Here is a 12,222-nt window from a genome sequence, read left to right as displayed (position 1 = left end):
ATTTTCTTGCTTACAGTAAGACAATGGGAATTTCAGCCCTGAACTCAATGGGAACAGGATCTGGACCTTAGAATGCACCTCTGCAAACAGTACAGTAATCGTCCGATTTCCCTGCCCGTACACCACTTAGAAAAACACTTGCAGGAAGGGCACAAAGATTTTAGCACCGTATCCGCAGTGTTTCAGAATGGCTCTTGCTTTTTTGTACCAGATTAGAGCAACAGAGAAGAAGCCAAAATGCATCTCAGGTACGGTCTCCTTTCACACTCCGTATAACCGTTTGGAATAGGGACTAAGGAAGATAGTGGCTCTGATGACTGCCGGTTAGAAAAACAACTGATTTGCTTTGAAATGGGTGTAAACTACTTCTGTTTACAGAGTCTTTTTGTGTGTGTGTGTGTCTTCCCCCCCCTCCCCCCCCCCCCAGTTTCTGAATGAAGCTATTTATTGTAACAGAAGGGGTTCCTTCAATCATCCACTTTTGGATGCCACAGTTGACAGGGAGAACAGTTGGTAAAACAAATAATAATTAAAAAAAAGTGTGGATAAACTGCTGCTTTCAGCTGAAAATTGCTAAAACAAGCTCAGCAGCAGACACAGATCTGATCTTTCTATGGGTTTTGCTGCATAGGACAAAAGAAACAGCCAAAAAAAATCCAGGGTTGTCCTATTGCTTAATTTAGCAATTTCAACCCCAGAAAAATCAAAGGCACTGTGCTTCCCTGATAGTCCAAATTACTGATAACACAAGTCTCTAAAATAAGCAGCTGAAACTTGTGTTGTATAGGCAGCAGGCTTTGCATTTGGGCTTAAAATCAGCACTGTGCTATTCAGGCCTTACACGTAGATTCTTTAAATCAGGTATGAACTGCCCTTTCCGCTGCAAAGGGGTCTTTTCCCATTACAGAATCACAACACCAAGTAGTAATCCTACCCAAGGAAGCACATTAACCTTAGCACTAGTGGTTAAAATATCCATTTTGAAAGGAAAAGGTGTAAAAACTTTGTGAATTGTTAACTAACAACTGATCTGTATTTCACTCGACCAGTCTGTCACCATATGTTAGTAACATCTTTTCCTGTTCAAGCCTTGGAAAAGGAGCCATTTCAGTGCAAACAGACAAAAATAGACCGAGCGTTCTCCTTCAGCCCATATGGCACCCCTTACCCAAGAAACTGAGCACCAGAAGGTCCAACTTCAATCAGGCGGCTGGCCAGGCCTTCGCCTTCCACCATGGGAGGCATGGTGGCCAGTCTGTGGCGTTTGACCAGCCGGCAAGTCACTCGCGTTGGCGCAGTGCATTTCCGCGGAGGGATGATGATGCGCAGTCCGTTATGTCTGCAGCCTCTCATGGCACCCCCACGAGCGTCCACCATGAAACTAACTAGGAAGCTGGAAAATCAGGGGGTGGAAATTAGATACACAACCTAACAACATTCTTTTGGTTATGTTCCACATAGGTAACAAGCTATGTATGTTAAACATAGCTCTTTGTCTAGATGTACAACTGGAAACAGCCCTTCTCCCATGTGAAGCACCAGATCATGCTAAGATCATGGATTAATTAAAATAAGCAATCGTGGAGTTTGTCACAGAAAGTCTTATTTTATAGTGCTGCTGTTGGTAAAACTACCAGCAGTCGCTAACAAATGGGAGCACATGTGTATGTACCTAATAGGGACAATGTCAAGCACAAGGATCACTACTCAATGCCTTCAAGCATCTATATTGTAAACATGGTGCTCCTCACTCTTTAAATTCTCTATAAGCAAAACTGAAGAAAATTATTTTTGTCTTAAGAATGTAAAGCCAATTCTGAATGGAGGGATTGTCCGGGGGGTTTTATCTACATTAACTTCTAGTTACGTGATAAAACTATAATTTCTAACCAAAAAATGGGTTTGGATTTAAAAAAAAAAAAAAAAAATTAATTCTGAAGTGTGTGGACACAACGGTGGAGGCAGTGAGCACTTGTTTAGATAAAAAAATCCAACATTTCATTATTGTTTGAAGAGAAATTTGGGTCAGGTGACTGCAGCTGGAGTCACAGTAGGAGAGGTTTATTTATGGATTTTTGTTTTTCTGTGTTGTTTTGCAGAGCAGCACAATGTCCCAGTGGAAAACTTAAGAGATGCAGAAAGCCATCTATAGGGAGCCCTCTTCTAGCACAAGGTAAATTACATTATTTACTTCTTTTTCTTTAAAAGGGAGAAAAACATTTCATGGAATTTCTTTTATGCAGAATTTTTTATAGTCCCATATATAACCAACAGGTAGATTTTGATAGGTTGGTTACAAAGATCGGGGACGTTCTTGGGAAAGGAATAAAACTACTTCAACTTTTTTCTTTTTAAACTGTTTTATGACTTAGGATCATGCCTGATGTGGGATGGGAATGTCAGGTTGCTGGAAGTGAAACTAAGAGATGAGACAGAACGGTATCGGGCCTACTTCTAGCCACTAAAACTGAATCATCACATGGGGAGCCGCAGAAATGCTAGTGAAGGACCTGCAATAGAGAAAAGCCCTTATAACACAAGTAGCAAACACAGGTTTATTTCCACTGTCCCCTCGACCGTTCTGTGCAACAAACACTGCGCCCGTTCACTGTCCACACAGCTACGAGTAACTCCACATGCTGTAAGAAACACAACACTCGACACACACCGTGCAAGTCCGAAAAATGGGATGATGGAGAGGAGCCGCAAGCGCCAGTCAGAAGCACACCATGCACCACGGATGCCAGTCTTTCTCACACATGCAGTCTCCTAGTCTACTGCCATTCATATACCTCTAGGCTTTGTTTAGTGTAAAAGTCTGGGTAGTAAAACCATTATCTCATTCCTTAGAGGTTGGTGTTTCTGTGGTTTTAACAAGGGGGGAAAAAAACAAAAAGAAAATGAAAACATTTTACAGCTTTGATTCCCTGGGGATTAATTTGGGAGCTTCCTACACAAAATACACACTTTATACATTGTAAAGCACAGGTGAAAAAAGAGCTTAGGAGATACTACATGTTCATTTGTTGCAATAATGTGCTATGGCTTCCTCTAACTGCAGGAAGAAGTGTTATCAGAGCAGCTGGGAATTATGTTTCTGAGAATCGGCCCACGTCTCTGTTACAAGGGGTGTGTTAGAGGAATTAGTAATGCCAAGTGCTGGAAGAAGAGTTTCACACGTTGCTCCTAATGCCACAAAGAACAGAAATACTACCCCACAGAGACCAGAAGCTAACGAGTGCACTGGCTGAACTACACCCACATTTTTCATCATGCCAGCTGTCAGGAATACAATTTTTAGGATTCAATCATTTTCATTATTGACGTAATGCTCAAGATTGCACACTTCAACAACAGGATCACCTTCCTGTGCTGTCCATCACTGAAATATCTGTCATATGTCCTCCTTAGCTTACATCCCCCTGTGGCTCAGCAATGCCAAACTCACTGTTAACTGCCAGAAGAATACACACAAAAGGTAAGGGTCCAAATCAAATAATTTCCCTTCTGACCACAATAATGGGTGCTGTTGTTTTTAATATGGTGCTCTTTCTCTGTATAGTCACCCTTTTCAGACTGACTGGAAGATAAGGAACAGCAGTGCCTTCTCATAAAGCACACGTTACACAATTAAGGTAAGTAGCTTAAGGGGTAGAACCAATGCAAAAGCTAAAGAGGCAGGAGTAGTCTTTGATTTTGACTACCTGTAACAAACTGGGGTCTCGTCTCACCCACAGAGTAGGGCGTTATTATTCTTCACTGTAAGAGACCCATTTCCATCATTAAAAAGATCTCAGTTCTTTAGTAAGCACGTATTTACTAATAACAAGGCACAATCTGGCAAAGGGCGTGTTCACCACAGTACACACCCAAACCCAGATTCGTGCCCTATCCCTGAAACAGGAGATTCCATGAATCTGTGACGAGTCTGAGAGCAGCCGCAGGGCTGCGAGTGCCCTTGGGCTGCTGGGCAGCAGTGCAGGCAACCACAGAGCAGCCTGAGGGCAGCACAGAAGAGCACTGCCAGTTATCCTGCTAAATACAGAGGAGCCCGTGCACAAAACCAGCAATATGCTACTATGAAAATTCAGAGAAAAAAATTTTGGAGAACTAGTATGAATATAAGGCAAAAGAAAGAAACTGAAAAGGGGAAAACTCAGTTCCAGGGCTGTGGTGTGGCAGTCTGAAAGGACAGTACACTGATCTAGGATCTGTAGAGCTGGCACAGGATGTAAAAATACCTTCTTTTCCACCATACCACCCTGTTTATTTCACAGCGTTTTGCCACATTCCATTTTTTTATCCACTTAATCCAATTTCTTTTCATTGACTACTTTTTAAAATTTGGGTATGTAATAGCCAAGTAAATAATTCATAACCTTGCATTTTCTGAATCACAGCAGCCTCTTTTTCTCCCTACTTGCTACATAACAGGGCACCTGGATGGTGACATTACTGTTGCAGGACTGGAATAGCAAGCTTTGCCCTCCTGAAGGACTGTTTATCTCAATATACTAGTAATTCATACAAAACTAATGCATGGCATAAATACACTTCCTGAAATGTGCATTTAGGAAAGTGAAAACCCTGCATGACCAATATAAAGGCAATGCAAAATGCAAAATTCATTATCTTCTTGCCCACGTGCACACATCGTATGTCCTCTCCCTAATGTTTCTTTTACCAGGTGTTGTTAAGTGACAAGAAGAGATCGTACACGACTGAATGAAAAGGAAGCAGCAGGAATTAAGCCACTTTGGGAAGTGGCACCTTTCCATACTAAATTCCCATGGTCAGAAAGAAAATAAATAGGTAATACTAACATACGAATAACCCTGACATCATATCTACTCCCTGAAGGGTAGGTGAGGGAGTGCTTCTCTTACTGCATGCAGGGAGCGAGTGCTTTGCTGCACCAACTCTGAGAGGTACCCATTCAGTCTCTCCACCGCTCCTCCCTGCTCTGACTTAAAACTCATCACTAGAAGAGAAGAAAGGCGGAATCCTTAAAAAAATAAAGGGCTGAAAAATATTCCTTGTGTGCTTCTATGATAATTTATTTCAATATTAAAAACTGAAGAAAATGCAAAAGAAACCAAAGCAACGTACAGGAAGTATAGTAGCTACAGCTTCCAGAGAGGGGTTAAAAATGGTGTAACGGGAAATTCAAACCTTCGGGGGAGCTAACTGTGGTTAGGGGAAAATGAGGAGAAAGTGAGGAGAGGGAAAGCTATAAACAGGAAAAAATGTTTGGACAGCTGGCAGGGAAGAAAACATTCTTGAGAGCCATTTAAAACAAAGGTGGTCAAAGCAAGTGAACAGGTTGATCAAGCAATGTGTCAAAATTACATGTACTTTTCATCAGCAAGAGCCTATTTCAGAACATGTTTTTAATGTCCTTCTTAGAAAAAATATATACAGGGGAAACATCCTTCTTTAGCACCAACTCCTGTTTACCCTTGCAAGCCATGTCAAGAACTTCAATTTAAGAGCTTCAATTACGCGACGACTCAAAATCCAAGCAGATTAAGGGTTAACGCAGCAGAGTCAAAACTTGTAGGTCAAGGGTGACTAGAGCACTGATGAGACAATCCTTCTCAGTACAAAGGCCACCTTTGAGTAAGTTCTGTTTTCAGACAGTTTTAAAGGTGCAGTTGGAAACAATGCAAGACAAAAACACATGACCCTGACCGTCTTGCAAATTAGATCAACACTGAGCTTTCCTGACGTTTAGCAAGGTGGCAATCAAATATAAGAGCTATATCAGTGAAACAAATTACACCTGGGGGGATCATTGCCTTCTGTCTTTTAAAGAGAACAAAGGAAAAAAATCAGGGTTTTAAAGAGAAAATAAAGAACAGAAGCAATTCTTTTCTAGGAGTAAGTTATAGACTGCAGGGGAGTCTGCATGCATCTGTGAGACATACAGTTAGCAGTTAAGATTAAGCTTCATCCATTCTTCTCTAATTTAGCAATACTTACAGAGAGGTCATTTCATTCTCTTGAATTTTAAAGCAATTAAAACCAACATACTTGCCATATTAAAGGAAACTATATCAAATAACATTGGCTATAGCATCCTTCTCGCTGAGGACACATATAAAACACCCCAAATTATCAGGCTCTTTCCATGCCTTCTACAAAGAGCAGAGGAAACAGCAATGCATTTTCTAATGGCTCCAGTCGAGCAAAACACAGACAATAAGATGCATTTATCTGCCTTACAGGGACGAGAAGCTGTGGTGTGCTTTCATATGATATTTGCATTTCTGATCCAAGCCAGAGTTACTCCCTCTGCTGACTTTACTCCTACAGAATTAATTTGGCTTTATTCTATCTGTGCTCATTCGAGAGATAACAGCAGGGTAAACAAATGAAAGGTGAATGTGTCAACACTGGGGCGGGGGAGCAAAAGAAGGTACCAATCTGTGATCTGTGAAGCATCACTGTTACGTAAACAGCTGTGCAGAGGAGTCACGGTGCTGGGTGTCTGCGGACGCCAGCCTGTCGGCACTCTTACGCACTTCTCATTCTGCAGAGTCACGCCAAGAGCCATGCAAACCTAGCATCGGGAAGTGTCTTTCCAGAACAGGCAAGAGCAATTTGAACACACACACACACAAACCCAGAGTAGGCAAAATCAATATGCCATCGCTTCTGTACAGTCAGTTCAGGTACGATTACTCTTTCAAACCAGCTAGACAGACACCCATGCTCTTAACAGATAGCAGGAAAGGATAAAAAGCGCTAACTAGAGCACATCCATTGTAGACACAAATTTAAGACCTTTTCTGCATACATTATCTTAATTTTAAAAGGAAACTGGGAAACAAGGAGATAGCAGCATTCAGTGTTAGTCGCAGTATGAAGCAGAAACAAACAATCAGGGTGCTTCAGCCAACGTGAAGTGTTCAGCTGGAGCAGGAAGACTGATACCAGAGTTAGAAATTAAGGAAAAAAGGCCTTGATCCAGCTCCTCCTGAAGTCAACAGCAAGTCATTCAACTACCTTGGTGTGCTTTCCATCAGGCTGCAACTATGCCATACATAAACAGGGCAAAAAACACATTCCAGGAGGACAAAAAACATGATCCTACATGGGAAACCACCTGAGTATTAACTCATGGTAACGTTCTCTTCACTGCATTAGTTAACTACAGAGAGACTGAGATATCACCCAAAAATAGAGTTCATAGCTTGGCGACTTGTAGCCATTGAATAATTTCACACAGGTGAACATTTAATAAGATTTTTCACCTTTCTATAGTTAGGTTAAAGGTGGAAAAGAGGTATTGTGCCAATAAACACTCAGTTTGCCAAGTGAAGTCGATCATCTTGGGGAAGGTACTGCTTCAGGCGTTCTATGCCGGATGCAGTGTGCCAGTGCTTCAACCCCTGATTAACCGAGGTCACACACACAAAAATCACATGGCACAGAAAGTTAAAGATACTGGCTCCGTGCTGTTATTTTACTAGTTCCAATGTAGTGGCACAGTTTGGAAAACGTGGCCTAGGGAGTGGCTCTGCAATATTCTTGACGTAGACGAGCAAGAGAGATAGGAGAAAGTAGACACTTATACAACTGCTTAAGAGGAGAAATAAGGCCTTGTGTAACTATTACGGCTAGGCAGAGCAGACTGGTTTTTCCTCTCAGCTAACCTGCGCTATCAAAACACTAAAGCATCCTGAAGTAGGATAAGAGAGGAGGATAAATAGGGTGGGTGAGAAGTGCAATGTATTAAAGAAAGAAATTATGCAGAAGTTCACCTGCTGTTGTCATGATCAAGACATGGAGAAGAGCATCTGGAATAGAACAGATGATTTAACATCAAAAAGGAAAAGAAAGGGAAAAAAAGAATGAGTTAAATAAAATACCAGAATATCAGAAAAATGAAGCAATTTCTAAATTAAACACATGAACATATACATATATGTGCATATTCATTACATGTGAGAAGGTAGGAGTGAGTATGGAAAATAAACCTACATAAACATCTCTGGTTCCAAGAGGTTTCTACTACTACAGCAGTAAACCTGGAGTGCTCTGCTTTCCCTACATATATCCTCAAACTGGAAGTCAGAAACCTAAAAGGTGCAGCTGGACTCTGAGTAAGTCCTTCAGAGCCAGATAAGGGAAAATGATCCTTGGTTTCAGTAGCCGTATCTAAAACTTGGACCACGGTGCATCAACGGGTAAGCTATCTACGGCAATTCCAGCCAGCTTTTCTGACAACAAATCACGGTTTTCTTTTCTTCCCATTTCCTATCAACACATTCTGTCCTCCACTTCCTTACATTTCAACATGTTTCTCGTCCTCCTTTTGTTCAGCACTGCAGAACGACAAGTTTCAAATGCTGGGTTTGGCCTCTTTAGGTCCTGAGGTATGCCTCACGTGGCCAGTTGGTTTTCTGATGCTACTTTTTATTATATCTATATATATATATATATATCTCCACTGCCATTTTCTTCCACTGACACGGACAGTGATCAGTGAAACACACCTGCTGTCTTCCTTTAGTGTAACTTTCTGAATAAAGTTTATAAAGGCAACAGTATAATTTGAAATTATTTCAGATTCCAGAAACGACTACCAGCTGGTCGCTGCCAGGTCCTGTTTCCATCGTTATTTACAGGAAATTAATCTCACATTGGGAAAACAATATTATGAATTCAAAATACAACACTTGAAATATGTTTTGTTTACCTTGTTAGCAAGGATCCAGCCTCCTTTTTTGCAGACATGCAGCTAAGAACAATAATTCACATTATTTTTCAACAGTTTGAGCTGCCCACTCCCTCATCCTTCTCCCTTTATCACTGATGGAGGCAACACCTTCCAGAAAGATAAATTCACTAATAAAACCCCAGCTGTTAAATTCTGTCAGATAACACGTAAACTTGGATCATCTATTAGTCAACTAGAAACTTCATCAAATTATATAAAAGAAAACAGTATCTTTCATTAAAACAACAAAGAGTTTTACTGCGAGCAGGTCAGAGCTGGAAAACCTGCAGAGCTGCTACGTACCTTGCTACAGAACACAAACCCAAGTTCCTATCAAAGCACAAACTCCCAAGCTCCTTCCTTACAGTGCCACTTTCCTAACAGTAGGTCAGGTCTGCCCCTCCTCTTATCTACCATGCCTGTACCCTATTTGTCAGTCACAGTTTGTTAGATTGTTACAAATACAATCTATGCAACTCAATTTTGGACTTTTATTTTTCAATGGCTCACCAGAACCCAAGAATTAAAACAACGTAATTTTGCTCACAATTTATATTTTAAAATCTTAGGGTTAGCTTTATCTCTACTGACTGCTGCAGGTGGTAAAGGTACGAATATGATACTGGCAATTAGTGCCTAAATGCTTACAGTTCAGTGGTTTTTCTTCCCTTTCAACTTGATGGAAATGTATGTGTCCTTCCAACAACAGGATATTGTGAGGTAGGAGATTAAAACTGTGAAATGCATTTGCCCTTCTGTATCCCTCATAACGCTTCAGTAAGAAATTACACATAATAACCTCCCAATATTACAAACAAAGCGATAAAATTTTATCTTACTGGATAATCTGCACCCAAACTTTCTGGAATATTCAGAGATCCTTAACTTTGCTCAACATGGATGATCACAAAAATGATCCAAGGGCTGGAGCAGCTCTCCTGTGAAGCCAGCCTGAGAGAGTTGGGCTGGTTCAGCCTGGAGAGAAGGATCTGGGAGAGACTTTATAGCGGCCTGACAGTCCCTGAAAGGTGCCTGTAGGAAAGCTGGGGAAGAACTGTTCCCGAGGGCATGGAGCGACAGGATGAGGGGTGATGGTTTAAACTGGAACAGGGGAGATTTAGGTTGGGTGTCAGGAGAAAGTTCTTCATTCTGAGGATAGTGGGTCAATGGGACAAGTTGCCCAGGGAGGTGGTGGAGGCCCCATCCCTGGAGACATCCAAGGTCAGGCTTGCTGGGGCTCTGAGCGACCTGCTCTAGTGAAGATGTCCCTGCTCACTGCAGGGTGGGACTAGATGGCCTCTAAAGGTCCCTTCCTACCCAATGTAGTCTATGATCAGGTATTTTGATCAGGAGAAGCAAATCTCATCCACTGAATGGAAGTTTAAACACAGGAATTTTTCCTCCAGCCCAAATATGAAACTATTTGGAACCTGTTAGCTGTGTAAAGCAACCAGGAGCCGTTCATGCTGAGATTGTGAGCACGAAAAGAGCACTACCTCTTTAGAGAGAATTATTTCCCTGTTGTCAAAATGGCTGCCAAAGGCTCTGATCAAAGACCCTGCTTTTCTTTCCTTACTGATGAAATGATCAACTTATTGAAACAATGGTTACATTTAAATTTGAAATGGATTGTTAAAACACTTTTCCCTTCTGAAATGTCAGACACAGACGTTTTGGTTATGCTAAAGCTGGGAAAGGCCACACCAAGAGAAGAGTTCTTTATAAATGTATCATTTTGTTTGGGGGGTGTTAGACTGTCATCCCCAGAAACACTTTCCTATCGTGAGGAGATCAGTTAAGATCCCAACAACAATTTGGGGTTAAACTGAAGTAGTGTCATTTTTTGTCTCTGGTTGCACAGAGTACCAAATTAAGATCATTTGTGCCAAATCAATTAGTGTCAGAAACTGCTGTGTTACTTTATTAACACACAGTCTGAATTGGATATGCTCCCACAAAGGCCACAGCCTTGCTTAAAGCCACTAACGATGCTTACGTAGGATTTATTTTCAAACACTAAGAGTCTCCTTGCATGACAGTTAGATACCACTTCAGCGTTTGCACCTGAAATGTGTTCCTAGTTCGTTAAGAGCCCAGTGATAATGTGTGCCTGCCTATGACGGAGGGTGGCGGTGACACGTTTGTTGTTCCAGCTACATGGATCCAACAATCTCATGCACAGTACTTCCATCATTGCTTCACCTTTAAAATCAGGTCTGACAAGCAAAGCTCTAGTAAAGTGTGTTTTCCTAAAAAAGAGATGTTAACAAGATGTGCACCCCAATCGTTTATGGTAACTTAATGACTTGGGACAAACCTAAGCAAGATAAAAATAAAGTGTTGTACAGTCCTTTCCAACAGCTCAGTAATCATTATTATAGATTCATTACAATATTCAGGGGTTAGTTGGTATGTACAAAAAGAACACTTGTCAAGTTGAACGTCACTATATCATGCAAGGTGGCAGAGGGCATTGCTCCTATTAAACTCAGGTAGTCTTACCTACCACTAGCATCCTGGTCATGCAAAAAGTCTAATCCTTTTTGAAAAGAAAAACAGGAAATGATTGCACATCCAGGAAATGAATGCCACTCCTCTAGAAAGTATTTAGTTCATCCTCTACAACCACTGGCAAGACCTACCTTTCTGAAGATGAAAGTAATACAACCTTTGGAAAAAGTCTGCAAACTATGTAGGGTTAGAATAAACCACCAAAACAATTTAAAGCTTACATGTGGACATATATATGTACACATACATACTGTATACATTAAGTATGGTCCTTTAATGTTAGTTTCAGAGCTCAAGAAAAGCAAATCCAAACAACACTTGCCACAGCCAAGTGACAACCAGCTGACAAACAAACATCTCATTTTTGTCACAAATCAGCCACTTTGCAATTGCAGCTATGACAAAATTGTCCCTCTTCTAGACCAGAACTGCCTGCCATTCCAAATGGGATTCCAGCACTACGTTTTGAAAGATATGGACTGTAAGAGTGTTGCAAACTCATTTGAGATTGATCAAAGAATCCAACTTTCTCCTTGTGATGGCCAACCATGCCGTGCACAATGTAGGTCCACAGGAAATAGATGCTTTTTCATTACATCAATAAATTGATGAATTCAGCTGCACATGCCTCATCGAATCTGATGGCAGGGCACAAGTGTAGAACCCAGTGTAAAGAATTGAAGTTACATAAAACTCAGTAATTAAGAGTACTTAAACACACTCACAGATTTTGACGCCAACCAGAGTATCATAGAATCATGGAATTGTAGGGGTTGGAAGGGACCTCGAGAGATCATCGGGTCCAACCCCCCTGCCAAAGCAGCTCCCTAGGACATATCACTCAGATAGGCGTCCAGACGGGTCTTGAATATCTCCAGAGATGGAGACTCCACCACCTCCCTGGGCAGCCTATTCAGAGTAAGCTCTGTTCAGTATGAATTTGGCTGGGCCTGCATTTTGACTGGTCTCTGGCCATCTCAATGAGC

General features: G+C 41.3%; 1 protein-coding gene across 1 annotated transcript in view; it reads right to left on the bottom strand.

Annotated features, from left to right (window-relative positions):
- ANK2 (ankyrin 2) overlaps positions 1-12,222 on the bottom strand; it is a gene marked incomplete at its 5' end in the record, with an annotated part of 222,690 nt that overhangs the window by 43,931 nt on the left and 166,537 nt on the right. Inside the window, 2 exons of the mRNA XM_084263021.1 lie at positions 1,169-1,393; positions 7,767-7,802. Coding sequence (XP_084119147.1) covers positions 1,169-1,393; positions 7,767-7,802 — 261 coding nt within the window. The remainder of the gene's footprint in view (positions 1-1,168; positions 1,394-7,766; positions 7,803-12,222) is intronic.

This window comes from Gallinula chloropus, assembly GCF_964237585.1.
Source record: "Gallinula chloropus genome assembly, chromosome: 4".
Lineage (NCBI taxonomy): Eukaryota > Metazoa > Chordata > Aves > Gruiformes > Rallidae > Gallinula > Gallinula chloropus.
Note: the sequence above shows the minus strand (reverse complement) of the source record. Positions and strands in the feature narration are given on the sequence as shown.